The sequence below is a fragment of the Lampetra planeri genome, chromosome 13, assembly GCF_965212315.1.
Source record: "Lampetra planeri chromosome 13, kcLamPlan1.2.h2, whole genome shotgun sequence".
NCBI classification, from domain to species: domain Eukaryota; kingdom Metazoa; phylum Chordata; class Hyperoartia; order Petromyzontiformes; family Petromyzontidae; genus Lampetra; species Lampetra planeri.
Window position 1 is genome coordinate 954,889 of NC_136119.1, and position 20,137 is coordinate 975,025.

Consider the following 20,137-nt stretch of genomic DNA (forward strand, 5'->3'; position numbering starts at 1 on the left):
AAAGCGCTACATACCGCAGTGGGCCTTACCTGGTAAAACTTAAATAGCTTCGTTTTTAGTTTTAGTTAAGTTTGCAATCACGGATCGCGGAGCGGCCAAGACCTCAGCGGTGCCGGATCCACGACCTGACCTCCGAGTCACCCGAACCATCTCCTCTACCCAGAGCAAGGCAGTAGCCATGGAGTCAACATTGGGGGGGACCAAATCTTCCAGGGGGTCTGGGGATACCCCCCCCCCAGAAAAAAAAATAAATCTAAATTTGAAAACTAATTTCCTGCCATTTCCTGCCTATAATATAAAAAATCACTAACTCATGGGATGGACTTTTTATTTATTTTTTCAATAATGTCTAATAGTGTATCTTATTACATTGCTCTGCTTTTTTCTTCTTTACCTTTTCTTGTTTCATTGTATGTAATGGCAGAGATTAGGGATCAATAAAGTACAACCATAACCACAATCACATAAACAGAAATTAAATTTATAGCAATATATTGGGGGGGGGGGGGGGGGGACATTTTGAGCATATTTGAATATTGGGGGGGATATTGGGGGGGGATGCGTCCCCCCCAATATATAATAATTACGGCCTTGACCCAGTGTTGTATCCGGCACCACAGTGATGACGAATCATTTTACACGTGCGTGTTTTTTCCCCACGTGTGCAATTTGAATTTTTATTTCTTTGCTTTTGACGCGCGGCGGAAATGATCTCAGCACGCAACGCGACACCGAAAGACTTAACATAAACATCAAACAAAACGAGAACACAACAGCAGAACGACAATCATCGCGGTGACCAGTTTCCAGGGTCCACCCAGGCACATCGCAGTCCACCCCCCCTCCCCGCAAAGACAAAGATCCCCTGTATAGCCTTAACAGACTGTTGGGGCAAGTGATGTTAGCGAGCACCGCCTTCGTCTCCCCAGTGGCGATGTTTGCACACCGCACCAGGTACTCATTTGAGGCTGAGTCGACCTTGGAGAGGCCCAAGACCAGTGCAGATAATCGTCACCGGTGTTGGCCGTGAGCGGGAATCGAATTCGTGTCGACGGGTTTGTAGCGCAGCACGCTAACCGCTGCGCCACCGCTCCCCCCCCCCCCCCAACACGGCACGGGCAAAATGGGAGAAACAAAAGCGAGACAACAGTTGGTGGGAACGACTGCGGGAACAATGGAACTGAGCACAATGAGAATAACGGGACAATGGAGTCACCACGAGAACAAGATAGAAGCACAAGAACATAAGAGAAGATCAGTACCGTAACAAGGGAATCGGGGACAGAGGCGATAACGACAATGGAGATGGCAGGAACAATAAGACTGACAACAATGGGACAAAGAACAAAAAAAGCAGGAACAATGGGACAACTGAGAACAATGAAAACAAAGGGGCCAGGAACGATGGGGCCAATTTGGGACAAATAGGAAGAGAAAGAGAGGGAAATAAGAATAACACCTCGGGAATTGACACAGGTGGGAGAGGAGATGCCGTGGGTGAAGGCTCGTCACGTGTGGGGTTCACAGAGAGGACTCGACTCCGAGTCTCGCCATGGGAGAAGAATCCCATTGAGCAGCCGTGTGGGGAGGAGGCCTCGAGACGTCCCAAGCTCACGGCTCCCATTGAGCAGACGGACCCAGGAAATACATTTCATGTATCAGAACATTCACGCGGCAGTCACGATGACAATTACATCGTCGTCATCATCATCATCATCAGCGGCGGCAGCCCCACAATCAGCCACCAGGATAAATCCACTGCTGGATGAAGGCCTCCTCCACCCTAAGCCAGTTGCCGCCGCTTACCCTTCGTGGTGCAGTGATGGAGGAGTCAACATCCACCATTCGGATTGCGAAAACTCGATGCCGTGGGACATGATTACGAGGGACACGATTATGAGGCGGCGGCGAGGATTTGGAGACGGTGAAACTCATCCGTCGAATTGAAAATCCACGTTGGAAGACTCGTTGGTGAATATCAAATATCACAGCTCCTCCCATCGAAGGAGACTCCAATTCAGGAGGCCCCATTAAGAAGGAGCGATAGGCAGGCGCTTCAGTGACAGAACGTCAACTAGAGATAAATTCATGACAAGTCTGCCGAGATGACAGCTTGAGTTTGCCAAGATGCGCTACGATGGTGAAATGTTAACTACTTCGCCTGGTATACAGGAGGTCGTGGGTTTGATCCCGACCCTGATACTTGTATATTTGGAGTTTGCGTGTCTTTCTCTCCCTGTGGTCACGTGGATTTTTCTCCAGGTCCTCCGGTTTTTCCCTCCACATTTAGAATCAACATTACGCGTTTAAAGTATTTGGCTGCAATAAATATCCACGCGATAAGCCACTTCGTTGGGCTATCATTTGTGGGCAGGTCGCTTCTGAAAAAGAGCTACTATATAGCTCAGTGAGGGGCCTTACCTGGTAAAACAAAAATAGCTTCGTAAATAGTTTTAATTGAGCAATGCAATCAGAGTGCCACCAAGAACCTCTCAAAGATGCTAATTGTTCTTGCCCTCTCCCGAGAGCATTCTCACGAGAGGTGCTCTCTGGAGCTGCCTCTTGTTGTCAGGTGGTCTCTTTCCAAAAGTGGCGGTGGCACGCACGGGCAAAGTAGATTGCAGGGCCTCTTAAACCCGGCCCCCTCCTTCAAACCGAGCGGATTTCAAACGAAACGCCACCGGGCAAGGACACATCAATGAGGGAAAAACGGACGATTCGTTCATAAGTCACACCGAGAAGAGTCGACGGCAATCGTCCCACGGGAGAGAAGCGTGGGAGGACGACGACGACGACCAGCAATCCGTTACATCCGCACCGCTGCCACCAATAATGACGACGACGACGAGAACCGACGCGTACATTCGCCACTCTTCACATGCACGGCGATAGAGCCGAATCAAAAATATAATTATCTTAGTCGTCATCGCCGGCATCATCAGCATCACGATCTCCCACCCTCCAAACATTTTGTACAGCTTTTTTGTCGCAATTCCTCCCAAAAATAGACACGTACACGCTCACGCACACACACCACTCGTACAGCAATGAGCAGTTGTCTTTTCGTGTCCCTGCGAGGTCTAACACTGGGTGATGTTTTAAGCATCTTCTGCTGCTAACTGTTCCTCCTCCTCCTCCTTCAGGTCACCAATACCCTGGCCCCATCCCGCCACTAAGTGACGGTGCCGTGACCACAGCGCCTGTGTGCCAGGCCAGGTGCAACTTTGAGGCCACGTGAAAGTGTCGAAGGCTCGTCGACAGGTCATGGGACAGACAAAGATCCCCTGCACAGCCTTAACAGACTGTAGGGGCAAGTGCTGTTAGCGAGCACCTGTGAAGGCCAGAACGGCGTAAGAGGGGGTGGGTGGCTAGCACCACGCCCGACCGCCTTTGTCTCCCCAGTGGCGATGTTTAAACACCGCACCAGGTACTCATTTGAGGCATATTCGACCTCGGGGTGGCCCAGGACCGGTTCAAATGATCGTCACTGGTGGTGTTGGCCGTGAGCGGCAATCGAACTCGGGTGGCCGGGTTCGTAGTGCAGCGCGCTAACCGCTAAACTACTGCTCACCGGGCAGACACTCTCACACACACACACACGCATATATTTGTTACACTTTAGATCTCTTATTAAAGTTACACACAATCCCAACATCGAGGGACTCTTATCTTGTAGCTGCACATTTCCCTCGAGCTCCCCCCGTGCCCAAGCAAGCGCTGCGATGCTTCAATTATGAAACTCTCCACGTGCCGGCCCATTATCTTTCCTCAAACACGACCGTTGCCTTCCTTCCGCCTCTGTCCACGTTATCACTCACAAAGCGCTGCAGCAAGTCCTCCCAGAAGCAGCTGCACGACTTGTACCTATTGCAACCTTCCCCGTGGGAAAAAAAATTTAACTCATTACATTCATTCCCTCGTTCATTATTATTCATGAAACAAAGGCGATCCGCTGACGTCAGGGCTGACGTCAGGGCTGGGTCACCCCCCCCCCCCCCCGGGAACACACGCAGGGCTCGTGCGCAGCTACAAGGCGAAAGGGCTCGTCGCATTTCATGATTCGATTCGTATTCTTTAAATAAATCACACTCGCTCCGATCGCACAGTCGAAGTGGGGGGGGGGGGGATGGGGGGAAATTGGCACCCATTGAATTTTAGTTTAAACATTCAAACGTTCCACCGCCAACATCGGCAACTCTCTCCGACCGTCGCCGGGGGGCTACGACCTACGCGTGAGGGGGGGCAATGCAGTGGCTGTCCAGGGATCAGCGGGGGGGGGGGTCACACAGAGCCGGGCGGCTGCTGTGGCGCTGACTGTAGGAGCGGTGAAGGACCGGGTTTCCTGGGGGGGGGGGGGGGGTGGTTGAGTGAAGGGGGGCGACCCGGACCAAGTGAGGAGGACGAGGATAGGCAACCGGCTCTTGCGAGTCACCTCGCCCGGAGAATCCAACCGTGGCCCCCCAGAATTCGTGGGGGTCTCAGTTCCACCTCGCTGGAAAGTGCACCGTGCGAAGGCACCATTCGTTGTAGTCCAAAAAAGTTAATAAAATATATATATACTGTCTTTATGCATATATATATACTGTCGTAGGCGACGTAACACAGACTCGGATACAGTACTTGGTATGCTGTAGTTGTTCGCGTGCGCGTACGTACACGCGCAATGTTACATGTGTGCAAACGTGTGTGTGCGTGTATACACCTAAATAGGCGCTTGCTAACAGCACTTGCCCCAGCAGCCTGCTATCTGAAGGCTATACGGGGAATCTTTTGTCTTTGGACATGTACACGCACATGCAGTGTTATGTGTGTACGTATACACATGTACACACACTCTTAACATTGCGAGTGTGTGCACACGTGCGCACACATACACACGCGCACAGTGTTGCATATGTGCCCATGTACACACACACATGCAGTGTTACGCGTACACACACAGCATTGCGAGTGTGTGTGCACATACATACACATGCGCGCAGTGTTCAGAGCGTGTGTGTGTTGGCGTGCACGTGGCAGCAGGACGCGCGCGCTCTAGGTAGTAGTTTCATCAGGCAAATGCAGAAGCTTCTCTTGTGACACAAGTCTCTCTCGCAAGGCCGACCTCGTACAGTACACACGTCAAACGAGTGTCAGGTTGGCTCGAAACACAGAGTCATCGAAATAATAATTTAAAGCCCTTTGTTTATCCACTGCTGGTTGAATGCCGACCAACCCCCCACCCAACCCCCCCATCATGCGGCCGCCACCTCTTGCGACGGTCTCGCGATGGCAGACCGTGCAAGACGACCGTACTTCACCACGCGGGTCAGTGCCGGTTTGTGAAGGTCGTCAAGATGGGGGTGGGGGGTGGTGGAGGAGCGACGGTTCGAGCGGTGCTTGTTGCGGAGGTTGGCAGTTCGGCTCCAGCGGGCCACCCTGGTTATTACCGCGGTCGCGTTAATAATGACGGCGGGCGTTCGTTCTGGATCCACTCCCCCACCCGATGCCATCGTGCAACGGCACCGGGTGCTCCAAATTTGCCAAAATTCACACCGCTGCCAACACCCCACCTGCCCCTACAGTGAGAACGTGGACAGGAACCCGCTGAAAAAGAGTCGTGAGACTCGGTGACGCTTTCCTGTGTAAACAAAATAATAAAGTCATTGGCGCCGCCCGATTGGTTAATCGTGATTGAGCCAGCCGCGATGGTGGTGGTAAGCTTCTCTGTGGGGTGAGAGGTGAGTGGAGCAGCAGGGGGGGGTCGGTGGGGGGGGGGGAGCCGAGTGAGGAGGTACCATCACCACTCATCGATGCCCACACACCCTGCTCCCCCCCCCCACTTCCTTCCCTTCTACTCACTCCTCCTCCCCCTCAAGCCCCACCCTGGCTTGGCACTGACCACCCAACTGACCGCAAGAATCGGCGGAAACATTCTGCCAGCTCTCGAGGGCACGGCGAATACTTGCGATGGCCGCGGGAGATAACGCAGTGTAAACCGGTTTAAGTCGAACTTACAGGAGATATCTCGACTGATGAGCCTAAAAACTTTTGACACTTTTAACAGGGAAACGAAGGGAGCTGCCACGTTGGTGGTGTAATGGTCGGCAGCAATGCTGTGGCTCGCAACCCGGAAGTCGCCGGTCACATTCCACCTCCTGCGGCCTTGGCAGTCGAAAAGCAATGGCGTAAGTTTGATTTAAATCGGACGTGCCCCAGTATGGGCTGGGACGATTTCCAACGTTTCGCCTCCGGGCGCTGGGAACCTCTTCTTCTTCAGGGAGCGAAACGCTCAAGAAGGTGTGTGGAGCTTCGTGCCGAAATGGAGGGAGCCGAGCAGCACGACCCGCGAACTCATTTTCACGCTGCGGATTTCGCGCCGCGCGAAAAGGGGCCGAGCGACGGCCTGCCGAGTCGCCGGCCTGCCGCGTCGCCACCCCGTGACCGCTTCGATTGTTCTACAACCTCTTTTGTCGATCGCGCGGAAACAAAACGGCGATACCGCGTCGGGAAAAGAAAAACGCCGCCACTGGCGCACGCACGAAGGGGTTTGCGATAATGGCCGATGAGCAGGCGCTAATTACGCGGCTGCATCTGGCGAGAGTGATTGACAACAATACAGGGTAGACAAACACGTGTAAGGGTGTCTTTTCTTAGTGTAGTGGGACAAAAATATAGTTTGTGAAGCTTGCTCAAGAGTTGTCGGTTAATGGGAATGGCTAAGGTTTGCCGGTGAATGGCGGAGATTTAAGACTCGGCGGTTTGAGAGCGTGGGAGTCCCCTCCCTTACATACTCGCATTTGCACACACGCATACAATCGATTAAACACCACCACTCAGCTCGATGTTACTTGCAGGGACATCCGCACATCAGGTCGCGATATCTCATCGGCGCACACCACCACCGCATCTCCAATAAGCACGGTTCACTACGTACAGTTCAACATACATACGTAGGTAAGTGGCTGGTGTTGATGATGGCGCTGGTGGACACGTGGTTGTGTTTGTGGTGGTGGCCGTGTGGCTGACAGATTGGGGTTGATTGGTGGTGCTGTAGGTGAGGAGGAAGTGGTGGTGGTGGCGTGGTCGGTAGTCACTTGCTGGTGGCACGAGCAGGAGAGAGACGCTATCCGCGGGCGGTGGCTCGGCTACGAGGACTGGTCGTAGTCCGTGATGAGTTGCTTGATGTGCGCCAGCTTGGAGTGCAGGTACTCGCAGCGTCGCTTCTCTTGTTGGTATTCGGGGTTGGTCTGTGGTGAGAAAGAGAAAGAGGGTAAACGCATACCAAGACAAAGACCCCCCCCTGTGTAACCGACACAGAATGTCTAGTCAAGTGCTGTTAGCGAGCAGCCTCTACAAAGGCCTGCACGGTGCACGAGTTGGTGTGGCCGTACCCGGTGTCTGGCCGCATTTGTCTCCCGACATACACACGAACACACACGTGAACACACGTGTGGGCAAGAATGACAATACCAATACCCGCCATTCGGGCGCTCTGATGCTACGTGACGTGTCGAAGGCTCGCTGACAGGAGGTCACGGGGCTGACGGAGGTGCCATGGGTTGACTGAGATGACTGGTAGATGCAACAGCTGTGCCCTCTACTCTGCTAACTACCTGTGTGCATGTATGCACACAGGCACATGTACAATGGCAAATGTATACGCAAACAGACACACACGTACATGCGCAAGCACGCACGCATGCAAACCACCCGCTATGACTATGGATGGAAAAGCATGCCTGTCAACCCTTGATCAGTGCCTACCTTATTACAGACCAATTCAGACCTTATTGGTCACCCCATGCCCTTAAAAATCTCAAAGTTAATCCTACAGAGTCCCATCACAAGGGGGAAACACAAACAAAGACAAAATAAATGCCCGTTTTGAAACGGCTGTATGGACCTGAAAACTCAATTTCCCTCGACAAGAATACGGGCAAACAGTACGGGCTGACAGGTATGCTATAGTCGTCGCCGCACGGCATGCGCTCCTCGCTCTCGTAGGGGGAGAGAGAGGGGGCAACTAGGAGACAAAGAGATCGACTCAGAGGCACAAGGAGGAGGAACCAGAGACGAGCGGGAAGGCAGCGGCAGCAGCCACGCAGTGACAGGCTGGCACTCCCAGAAATTGCCCCGAGCTCTGCTCTCCTCTATATATTACGGTGTTATCGGCCAATTAAAGAACGCCTACATGTGGGTGAAACAGGAGCGCCCGGAGAAAACCCACACATGCGTGCAAGGGGGAAACACTTGATCCCACGCAGACGCGACAGTTGGGAGTCCACATCTTTTGGCTGTAGCGCCTTCTACTGGCGAGGCTGGGTTACGGCTCCTCCTGGACGCTCGTGAGAGCGAGCGAGAGGGAGTCTCACAGCGCCTGCTGCGCGATCCGCCAACCCCAGTGGGCGCAGACACAGCGGTGCCCCCGCCACGAGGGCGACGACTCACCTTCTTCACTTTGCTGTACTCCTGCACCACCTGCTTCCGGATGACCTGCGGGGGGACAGAGCAAAGATCGCATCACCGCCGCAGGCGCTGGGTCCACCTCCTCTTCCCCCCCCCCCACCCCCGTTTCCTCCCCCGTCATCCACGCACTGCGGGGTCGTCGGTTTAGGCGAAGTGCTCGGTGAGCTGTGGAGATCAGAGCTCGTGAAAGAGACGGGTTTGGACCCCCGCTCTCTTACCTGATGCTCTCCCTGTCCTCTCCCCTCTCTAAAACCCAGTGCTCCCTCACTCCACACACTCTCTCCTGTCTCACTCCGCCCCACACCACTCGCCCCACACCACTCGCCCCCCACCACTCGCCCCCCACCACGCGCCCCCCACCACGCGCCCCCCAGCACTCTTCCCTCTCCCTCACCGATGTCCCTCCTGTCTCGTTCCCTTCTCCTCCCCCTCTTCCTCCTCTCCCCTCCCCCCCCACCTGCTGCTCCCTCGAGTCCGGGGCGAGGGCGTGCATCTTGTGCTGCAGCTGCTCGAAGCGCCGCTTCACGGTGTCGATGCGCCGGTGCAGCCGCCGGTACTCGGAGAACTCGCTGCTGAAGTCGGCCTTGTAGCGCTCCCTCTGCTCCGGCGTCACGATCGGCACGTAATCCCTGCGAGCGAGCACGCCGCCGGTGAGCGCCGTCGTCGGCGAGTACTCGGAGCGGCAGGCGTTCTCACGGCGAGCGAGCACGATGCTAGCGAGCGTGCACCTCTTGCGGCGAGTACACGCGTGATAAGTACACGCGTGCTAAGTACACGCGTGGCGAGTACACGCGTGGCGAGTACACGCGTGGCGAGTACACTCGTGTTGAGTACTCTCATGTTGAGTACACGTGTGGTGAGTACACGTGTGGTGCTCTAGTGATGAGTACTCACAGTTTGTAGTCCGGGTTGCTCGCCGCGCTAGAGGCACGTTCTGGTATCAGCTCCGGTTTGTCTGCTGGCGGTGAGGAGAGGTTGCAGGGGACGAGGGGAGGGGCAGGCCGATGGGGTGGGGGCGGCGGGGAGGAGGAAGGGGGGGGGGACCGTAAGGGCGACACGAAGAGAAAAGTGAAACTATGAGCAGGCAGCACGAGCGTGTAAATGAATCACGTCTTCTGGACATCTGTGAAAAAGAGCTTTCAAGCTCATCGGATTCCTCCAGTGTCAATAACGATTTGGACTTATAACCTGCAGCCCCTTCCAAGCCCACTGCTGGATGAAGGCCTCCCCATAGATCACCGTTGCTCTACCATGCCGCTCAGGGCAGATGAGCGAGTGACTGACTGCGGCTCGCATAACGCACTGAAACAGGTGGACTTCTCCACAAATCTGGCTGTCGCCTGATGATGCTAGTTGTAATTTCAGGCGAAACGTCGTACTCAGATTGTAAATGTTGTGGCTTGGCTCTCCAACACACCGGTGTGCTGCACTAGTGATGAATGGGCATGTTCTGTTTACGTGACAACCCTTACTATTTGGCTGTGTTGGGTGGTGGCGGGTTTAACGGCACATTTATATATTTACGCGATCTCATCCTAAAAACCTGTATTAGGGACCACAACAGGTTCGGATGTCGTTCACCAACGATGTCAGCCTTTGCCGGGAATGGAACTCGGGTCGTCGAGTTCAGAGCGCAGCTGCGCTACCACTCCACCTCACCGCAAATCTACTCCCACGGATTGTTTCTTAAAGACATGACAAAAATCCCCAGTATAGCCAAAACAGACTTTTGTGGCAAGTGCTGTTAGTGAGCGCCTATGAAGGCCGGCACGGCACATGAAAGGGTGGGTGGCCAGCACCACGCCCAGATCCCTGTGTCTCCCTCGTGGCCATGTTTACACACCACACCAGCTACTCATTTGAAGCGACCTAGGGGAGGCCCAGGACCGGTTCAGATAATCCTCACTGGTGTTGGCCGTAAGGGGGAATCGAACTCGAGTGACCAGGTTCGTAGCGCGCTACCGCTCCCCACACACACTCACACACGACGACGTGTGCGCGTGCGTGTGAAAGCGAGTCCGAGAGAACCTTGGGCAGTGACGCCCGCGTTGATAAACGAACCAGAGGGAAGAAGGAATGCTCATTGCCAAATCTCCGAGCGACGATGCCAATTGCTCCATTCCCAACGGTCCGTCAGTCAATTGTGCAAGAGTCGATTACTCAACTGTGCACGCGGCCGACACGTGCACGTCCATACCCGTGCTGAACACACGCAGATCCTCCCACTCTACGGTTACAGAACGCCGGGGGGGGGGGGGGGGATGTTGCCATTTGATGAGCAGCTACGAAGGCCGGCACGGCGGCGAACCGACGATTGGGGGGGGGGGGGGTGTGGGCAATGCCACTGCGCCATCGGCCGCCTTTGTCTTGCCAAGTGCCAATGTTTACACACCGCACCGGGTGTTGTTGTTTCAGGTGGAGTTGACCGGTTCAGATATACATTGTGGGACTCACGTTAAGCCGTGGCCAGGAATCAAACTCAGGTTGACGGCTGCACTGGGTAATGTGCGCCCGCCGTTGCAAAATGGCTTCTGATGCACCTGGCTGAGAGCGCGATTTTCCTTCGGAAACCCCTCCCGCCGTGTCAGAGAACGGCCCCGTAGAAGCGAATTTCACAGAGCTACTTCTAAGGTGCCTTCTTCAAGTGGGACCATGCCGAAATCTTTGGCAAATTAAGCATAGAATCCAATTAGCAGTGTTGTGCAGTCACTGGGTAACCAGGCGGTGACCAGGCAGAGACCGTTAATGCACAACACTTGTGTACCCCGGGTTAATCACAAAATCATCATGGGCGTCTTTGTGGAGAATAAAGGTAATGAAATAACTTTGGACGGTAAGAACACATTCTCCTTCACATGACCGTCCCTCCACGCCTCCCATCAGCCACAAAGCTGGCTACGAATGTGTTTTTTTCAGCAGCATTGGTTTAACGCAAGCGCGGACGCTGGACTGGTTCGACATTCGACGTCTCACCAGCAGAATCAGGCTTCATTCAACCAACGCTGGCGACCGGCAGTTCTTTACAAGCCATAGGCCCTCTCTGTGTTGGCTTGCGCGGGCACACAAAGACAAAGATCCCTCCGAGAGCCTTAACGGACTATTGGGGCAAGTGCTGTTCGCGAGCACCTATGAAGGCTGGCACGGCACACGAGGGGGTGGGTGGCCAGCACCACACACACTACACCGCGTGCACACACACACGCACACTCACACTACACCGCGTGCACACACCTTCTCTGGCGTCCATTTTGAACTTCTTGTACTGCATCTCTTCCTCAGACACTCCTTGCGAATCCACTTCCATCTCCTCTGCAGGCTCCGTCACGGCTTTTGAGTTTTCTTGCTCCCTCCTCTTTTCCATCTCCGCCTGCCTCTCTCGCTCTTGCTGCTTGTCTCTCTCCTCCTGCCTCTCCCTCTCTTGCTGTTTGTCTCTCTCCTCCTGCCTCTCCCGCTCTTGCTGCTTGTCTCTCTCCTCCTGCCTCTCCCTCTCTTGCTGTTTGTCTCTCTCCGCCTGCCTCTCCCTCTCTTGCTGCTTGTCTCTCTCCGCCTGCCTCTCCCTCTCTTGCTGCTTGTCTCTCTCCGCCTGCCTCTCCCTATCCCTCTCTCTCTGCTTGTCTCTCTCCGCCTGCCTCTCCCTCTCTCGCTGCTTGTCTCTCTCCTCCTGCCTCTCCCTCTCTTGCTGTTTGTTTTTCTCCTCCTGCCTCGCCCTCTCCCGGTCCCTCTCCCTCTGTTTGTCTCTCTCCAAGTCGCGGAGTCTCTGCCGCTGCCTCTCTTGATCCCTGTCTCTCTGTCTCTCCCTGTTCCGTTCTCTCTCCCGGTCACTCTCCCTCTGTGCCTCTCTATCTTTCTGTGTTTCCCCTTCCCTGTGTGCCACGGTTTCCCTCTGGGTCTCCATGTCCCTCTGTCTATCTCTGTCCCTCTGTGTCTCCTGGTCTCGATTTGTCTCTATGTTTCTCTGTGTTTCCACGTCTTTACTTGTCTCCCTCTCTCTCTGGGTCTCCGTGACCCTCTTTGTCAGCAGCTCCTTGTCTCTCTGCGCCGCCCTCATCATCTGCATTTCTTTTTCGATCTGCGCATCCTTGTCCCTTTGCACCTCTTTGTCCCTCTGCATATCCCTGTGTCCCTGTGTCTCTCTGTCTTTCTGCATCCCCCTGTCCCTCTGCATGCCCCTGTCCACCTGCATCCCTGTGTCCATCTGCCTCTCTCTGCCCCTCTGCGTGATCCTATCCTCCGATGTCCCCGCGTCTCCCTGCTTCATCCCCGCGTCTCCCTGCGTCGTCGCCGCGCCCCCCGGCATCTCCTTGCCTGCTGGCATCTCCCTCTCCCGCTCCTTCTCCCTGCGCTTCTTCATCTTCCTCCGCGCAGTGTCGGGCACGGGCTGGCACGGTGGCGCCGCCGCCACCGCCACCGCCGTTGCCGCCGCCGCCACTCCCTCGTCCTTCTCCCGCCGCGGCGGTTCCGGGCGATCGCAGGGGGTGGGAGGAACGCGGCTCGTCAGGTGGGACACGCGCGGCTTCTTGGTGCCGTTCTGCGACATTTTCTGCTGCTGCTGCTGCCCCCCCAGCGACGGCTCCGCGTCCTCCTCGACGGAGGCGTTTGGTCGTTTCTGCGGCAACAGCAGACGAAGCACCCGGGTAGAGTGACAAGTGACGTGACCATCTGAGTAGTGTGAGAGGTGACATGACTATCCGAGCAGTGACAGGTGAAGTGATACCTGTGTAGAGTGACAGGCGCCACCGTGATTACCTGGGCTGTGTGGTTGGGTGGTCGGCTGGCCTCCGCGGCAGGACTAAGCCGAGGTTGCGGTGCATTGTGGGGTAGGCCTAAGGGGGGCGGATGCTGCTGCGTCCCTCTCCTGTGCAGACACGACACGACACACAGGGCAGGCTGGGTCACGGCGAGGCCAAGCGGAGACGCAGGGGTGACGGTGGTGGAAGCAACGGCGACGGAAAGACCTTCCATCCTTACGTGGAACATCCAAGTCGGCGTTCAGTTCATTGCTTGTGCTAGGCCTCAGGTCATGAGATTAGGGTTTGGCCTGGGTCAGGGTTAAGACTAGGGTTATGTTTTGGTTTTGGGTGATGATTAGGGTTAGGATCAGGGTTCGGGCTATGTGTGTGACTCGGGTTGTGTGTAGGGCTGGGTGTAGGGCTAGGGTTCTGTGTAGGTCTAAGGTTATGTGTAGGACTAGGGTTGTGTGTAGGGTTGTGCGTTGGGCTAGGCTTTTGTGCAGGACCAGGGTTAGGTGTAGGCCTAGGGTTGTGTGTAGGGTTGTGTGTAGGACTCTGGTAGTGTAGGGCTGTGTGCAGGGCTATGGTTACGTGTAGGCTTGTGTATAGGGCTAGGATTGTGTGTAGGACTAGGGTTATGTCTAGGGCAGATGTTGTGTGTAGGACAATGGAAGTGTGTAGGCTTTTGTGCAGGACCAGGGTTATGTGTAGCGTTGTGTAGGACTAGGGTAGTGTGTAAGGCTTTGGTTGTGTGTAGGACTAGGGCTGTATGTCGGGCTAAGGTTGTGTGTGTAGGCTTCTATGCAGGACTAGGGTTATGTGTAGGATTACGTTTATGACTGGGGTCGCGTGCGGGGTCGTGTGGTGCAAGGTTTGGAGGGCCGGCCTGACCGAGAGAGCAGGGCCTGCACGGCGCGCCGCTCCTCCGGCGAGTAACCCGGCCAGTCCGGCCGCACCTCCGCATAGGCCGCCTCCTTCAGTTGCTGCCGGCCATCCTGGCCCCTTGGCGCCGCCACCTCCACGGGCAGCCGGCAGAGGGGGTTCATGGAGGCGGGGTGGTGGGGGAGGGGGGGAAAGGGGCAGCGGGGTGGTGGGTGGGGTGTAGCAGACCACACCATTAGCACAGCAGTGACAAACTAGAAACAGGACGGAGGGGTTTTAAAAACCCACCTGCTCTCCCGCAGTCTCATGGCAACCAACGCATTTAATCCAGTGGCTTTGGGAGCGTCACAAAATCTGCACGTCATCCACCAACCCCTGCCTCCAAGGTGATTTTTTTGCCACCACTGTGCCCGGCTCACAATTGCCTGGCGAAGGTGGCCACGCTGGCCAACTGGAACCCATTGCCCAAGAAAATGTATTTGGGGTAAAAAAAAACGTGATATATAGTATGGAGTTTGAGAAAATATAGGAAGTGGGCCTATAAGACTTGCGTGTACGCAAAAATATTTGCCCGCGGGCGACACTGCCCATGGTGGATACGAGTCGCATTCTCCACCAGCAGTGGCAGTGGGAGGCTCCTCTTGGCTCACGAGCGAGTGTCGTCATATTCTAGTGCCAGATGCTTCCATGAAACGGGCAAAAATAACTTCTCAAAACACCGCCTCACCTGCTCCAGGATAGCGAACACTTGCGAACGGTCACACTGCCCACCACCACCAACGCCACCAGCGTCCCTCTCTAGCCGTGCCACCAGCTCGGCTTTTTTGCAGGGCCGCAGCGCCAGGAAGTGCACCACACGCTCGCGCATGGGGCGCCGCAGGGCCTCCGCAGGGCCCGAGGAGGCGGCGGCGGCAGCGGCCGCAGGGGACGCCGGACGGAGCGCAGCGGCGGTTGTGGCGGCGGCAGCGCTGTTAGTGCCGGCGAGTGGGGCCTTGCGCAGGGTGTTAGCTGGGTTGAGTGGCGCCGACCGCTTGCGCCCTGGGGCGAGGTCCATCAACTCGGGCGGCAACCTCCGAACGGTTCTCTTGCCTGGGATGGTGGCGGCGGCAGGGAGGGAGGAGGGCGAGGGGTGGCGGTAACGGTGAGATGGTTGGAGTAGGAAAAACACGGCTGTTGTGAAGGGCCCCTTAATCGCGTGGGCCCTCCACCACCGACTTTCCGGGTGAGTGAGAGGATCAGTGAGTGGGTGAGCGAGTGGATGAGCGAGTGAGTGGGTGGGCGAGTGAATAAGTGGGCGAGTGAGTGAGCGAGTGAATAAGTGAGTGAGTGAGTGAATGAGTGGGTGGGTGAATGAGTGGGTGGCTAAATGTGTGTGAATAATTGTGTTCTTGATTGGGTGAGTGGGTGAATGAGTGGGTGAGTGGGTGAATGAGTGGGTGTGTGTGTGTGAATGGCGAGTCTTTAAACACTTGTGCACTGGGTTACAATTAAATTTGTTTGGCTGCGTCGGGGTGTTCAAGTCAATTAAATACGCGGCCTAACATAAAAAAATATAATCCATTGTGAATCTTAATACCGGTTGCGAAAAACCACCTACTCGTCAAGTCAACGGCGGTCATTTCCCTTCGTCGTCGTTAGGAGTAATTCCTCTACGGCCGTGAAATAAAGGCAGTAAAAAAAACGAACACGAGAGGCGGTGTCAGCCAAGTGACGCGCAGCCTGGGAACAAATAATTGCCTCCCCGGGGGAGGACGCGGCGTGCCAGCGTTAACGAGCGAGGATCCGTTACAACACCAGAGCTCGACCTTTGGCCCCCCCGCTCTTAATTCGTGTCGCGGGGGTTTAAATTTGGGGCGTAATCGTTGGTCACGCGTCGGACGACGCTCGGGAACGCCGCGAGACGCCTGCGGAAACGTGCCCCGTCGCGCTCCCGGGCAATTGCTCAAATATTTTGAGGGCAGATGGCGATCCGTCAACGATGCGGACACGCGCCCGCCGCCGCTGACGCTCACACTAATCCCTCGTGCGAGACACCGGACGAGAGCTGGGCGTGGTGGCACGCACGTTCGCGTGTGTGGTGGCGTGGTAGTAATGGTGTGTGGTGGTGTGCGTGTAAAGTTGTGGCATGTTGACGTTGTGGTGGCGTAGCGGTTAGCGCGATGCGCTAAGAACCCGGAAACCTGGGTTCGATTCCCGCTCACGGTCGACGCCAGTGACAATTATCTGAACCGGTTTGGGCCCTCCTAGATCGACTCAGCCTCAAACGAGTACCGGTGTGGTGTGGGTTGACAAGGGCGAGTGGGCATGGTCTTAGCCACACACCCCCTCGTGTGCTGCGCCGGCCTTCATAGGTGCTCGCTAACAGCAGTTGCCCCAAGAGCCTGTTAAGGCTATATGTGGGATCTTTGTCTTTGTTCCAGACATGCGTGGTGGTGAGGGTGGTGTCTGTTGTGTGGAGAGTGGAAGTGTAGTGGTTAGTCGTCCTCTCTGATAGCGAGTGAGTACTGTGCAGGCAGTGGCGCGTTCCAAGTTGAAACTATGCCCATTATCACCGTTGTGTTTTACAAATGTAGAGTAGAGATGTACGCAGTGCGCGCAGTTGAGCGGGTGCAATTGAGGACGAGCAGGTGTGTGCGCTGGGGCAGGAGGTTGGCGCCAGGGAGACGGGAGATGGGGGCGATGATTAGGGATGAAAGAGTGCGAGAGGTACATGAGGACTCGGAATGAGGAGGGGTATATAAGCGGGAGTGTGCGTGAGCAAAGGGAGTTGTTCGGGGACCAAGAGAGAAGACATCTCGCCGCTGCTGCTCGAGCCGTCAACGGGACCGCGCCCCTCACGCCGTCGCCGGGCGGGTGTTGGCCGAAGCCCCCGCCCGGGACAGACGGGTGAGTGGGTATGGGGCAGCATAGGAGAGGGCAGCGGCGAGATAGGAGAGAGTCGGTGAGGTGCAGAGTAGGTGAGATGCAGAATAGGTGAGATGCAGAATAGGTGAGAGCGGGTAGTAGGAGAAGCAGAGTGTGTGGTGACAGTGGAAGGCAGTCATAGGAGTGCCTACATCGGGTGCGAGAATAGGATGAATAAAGTGTAACAAGTGACCTGTTATTATTTGGTTCTTTCGGTAAAGTCACGTATAAAGATAAAATAATAAATTTAAAAATAGCATACTACGACGTTTCGATTGCAACACAAGCAATCATCATCAGGTATAAAAAAAATAGCAAAAAAAATCTAACCAGAAAACTATAGACAGACATATAAGCAGACAGACATCATAAAGATACACAGAGAGAGAACACGTATCGGCACAAAGAGAGAGGTCGTCTCTGTGACGGGGCCTTAAATATAGAGAGGGGGCGGAGAGAGGGAGGGGGCAGAGAAAAAATTAGCATTTCAATGAGTGGACAACGACGTGGTACGGTACGCAAGCTTGAAAATTAGGAGAAAGACACACTAAAATTAAATAACCTAGTCAAATATCGAAATGTAATGTAATGCAACACAGAGAGTCGGTCAAGAGACAACCTCTCTCTTTGTGCCGATACGTGTTCTCTCTCTGTGTATCTTTACGATGTCTGTCTGCTTATATGTCTGTCTGTAGTTTTCTGGTTAGATTTTTGTTGCTATTTCTTTTATACCTGATGATTGCTTGTGTTGCAATCGAAACGTCGTAGTATGCTATTATTTAATTTATTATTTTATCTTTATACGTGACTTTACCGAAAGAACCAAATAATAATTCCTGCAGTCACGAAAGCTCCAAAATTAAGAAGGTGACCTGTTACTCCGTGTCAGTGTGAGTAGTTGCAAGTTGCAAAATTAAAACCTCACTATGAGGGTGTTATTGTAGCAAGACGCAAATTGGCCTACAAGGTGGCCAGGAGATGGCAGGACAGTCAGAAAGTTGCCAGTGGGGAGCACAGGTGGTGCATCTGCCAGTCATCTCAGTTAGTCAACCCATGGCACGTGAGTCTGCCATATTACCTCGTGCCAGAAGCAAGTCTTTGACACTTCACGTGGCCTCAAAGTGCATCGAGCCTGGCACAAGCACTGTTGGCGATGTCATCCCTACTTGGGCATGGTGTTGGCTACTCACCCCCTCGTGTGCGGTGCCAGTCTTCATAGGTGCACTTGCCCCAACAGCCTGTTAAGGCTATACGGGGGATTTTTGTCACTGCGTGCGTCTAGGTTGACAACACTGGGGAGACAGACGTGGCCGGACAAGGTGCTGGCCACCCTTCCCAGTCACCGGTGCGCCTCGCTAACAGTCGGTGAAGGCTACGCGGGGGACCTTTGCCCTTTGTGTGGTGCAGCATCACCGTTGAAGGGGCCGCCGGGTTTGATGACGATGGCGCCGCGGCTGCGCGTCTCCTCCTCGGCCTGCGCCATGCGCTCGCGCGTCGTCTGGTACGAGTCGTCCGTGGCGCAGATCGTCAGCTTCTCCTGCACGGTGCCCACACAGTCCAGCCGCGGCACGCCCAGCCTGCACACGCGCACACAGGCGAAGAAGCCGCCCCCCCAGGTAGCCTTTAACAGACCGTTGGGGCAAGTGCCGTTAGCGAGCGGCAGCGCATGTGAAGGGCGGCACGGTGTGCTAGGGGCTGGGTGGTCGGCACTTCCGCCACGACCGGCTGCCTGTTTTTCTGCCCAGTGCTGAAGTTAACACACGGCAGCGGGGATGCGCTGTACGCATTTAAGGCTGCATCGACCTAGGGGAGACCCTGGACCGGTTCTGATATTCTCATCACTGCATCACTGGTGTTGGCCACGAGCAGAAATCGAACTCGGGTAACCGGGTTCGTAGTGCGCGAACTAAATCGCCACCACCCTGCCCCCATACAAACACACACAGGTATACATACACGCATACACAAGTGCTAATGCCCACGCATGCACAGGCTGCAACACATACATGCCCACACGAGTACACTCACACTCACACAAGGTTATAAAGATAGGAGCAGGTACTAACAAGCACACAGGGGTATAAACACATGCAAATATGTATGCGCAAGTATCAACACACATAAAGACACACATGCATGTATGTGCATGCCTAGGCACAGGCCGGAATGTACAGGCATAGTCACACATACCGAAATTGTTGCATCAGTATCAGCAGCATTACCATTACGCTAATGCACGCAGGCACCTTCCACTAATGTCTCAAGGCTCCTAATAAGAATAAGGAAAGGCCAAGAGAGAAGAAGCCAAATAGAATAAACGGATTTTATTTTTCGATTTAAAGCTTTCGTGACTGCAGGTATTCATCTTCTTGGTTCTTTCGGTAAAGTCACGTAGAAGGGAAATAATAAAATAAAACATAATAAAATACAATTCTCACGACGTTTCGGCCACAAAGCAAGCAGCCGTCCTCAGGTGAAGAACAGGGCTGTCGGAAAGACAGCGTCCGAATGAAAGACAGCGTATTTTTTTTTGTCATCGGTGGGTGAGCAACACGAGACAATCGTCAAATCGCTACGCTTGAGAGCGCGGTTTAATTGCAGGCGGTAGGCTGAAACCTGGAATCGAACCCACTCGGCATCTGCGACCTCTTGAGCCAGCCCTTGAATTCCTCTCCGTTTGCAGAAAGCGTTCGGCCCGTATTCTTAGTCGGGGGTTGTCTCAGCCTCGGGCCTGGCTCAGGGCGAGCTGCTGGCTCAAAGCCAATGCTCACCCTGAGCAACGCTGTGAGCACGGTCCGTGTCCACGTCCGTCCAGTGCTTGCCGAGCTGCATCGGCTTCCGTTTGCCGAAGGAATGCGTTATGAGGTCGCGCTCACTACCCACAAGGTGCTTGCCACAAATGAACCACAATGCATTGCTGATCTCGTCGAGTAACATAAGCCATCATCACGCAAACTCCGGTCATCCTCGGAGCGGATTTTGGCTGGCCGTCACAGACGGTGGTCACCGCATCGCACGTGTTTAGATGCGCTTCTGCAGCCGTCTGAAACGATCTTCGTTCCGATTTCAGGAAGCCACTGGAGCAATGCACTTTCACATCATCATCTAGATTGAAAACTAATTTCTTTAGAAATACTTCTTGTGATAATTGGTTTTTTACCCTTTTATCTGGC

The 20,137-nt window shown here is 54.7% G+C and overlaps 1 protein-coding gene across 2 annotated transcripts in view; it reads right to left on the bottom strand.

Moving 5' to 3' along the window:
• Nucleotides 1-663: 663 nt before the first annotated feature.
• Nucleotides 664-20,137, bottom strand: part of LOC144721877 (uncharacterized) — a 32,292-nt gene continuing 12,818 nt past the window's right edge. Inside the window, exons 4-12 of one of the 2 annotated variants that reach the window (XM_078599805.1) lie at nucleotides 18,378-18,541; nucleotides 14,788-15,149; nucleotides 14,070-14,194; nucleotides 13,195-13,303; nucleotides 11,680-13,054; nucleotides 9,343-9,406; nucleotides 8,843-9,077; nucleotides 8,431-8,475; nucleotides 664-7,229 (exon numbers count right to left, since the gene is read on the bottom strand). In XM_078599805.1, coding sequence (XP_078455931.1) covers nucleotides 7,128-7,229; nucleotides 8,431-8,475; nucleotides 8,843-9,077; nucleotides 9,343-9,406; nucleotides 11,680-13,054; nucleotides 13,195-13,303; nucleotides 14,070-14,194; nucleotides 14,788-15,149; nucleotides 18,378-18,541 — 2,581 coding nt within the window. In that variant the 3' untranslated portion in view covers nucleotides 664-7,127. The remainder of the gene's footprint in view (nucleotides 7,230-8,430; nucleotides 8,476-8,842; nucleotides 9,078-9,342; nucleotides 9,407-11,679; nucleotides 13,055-13,194; nucleotides 13,304-14,069; nucleotides 14,195-14,787; nucleotides 15,150-18,377; nucleotides 18,542-20,137) is intronic. The other variant, XM_078599806.1, reaches the window with a different exon arrangement.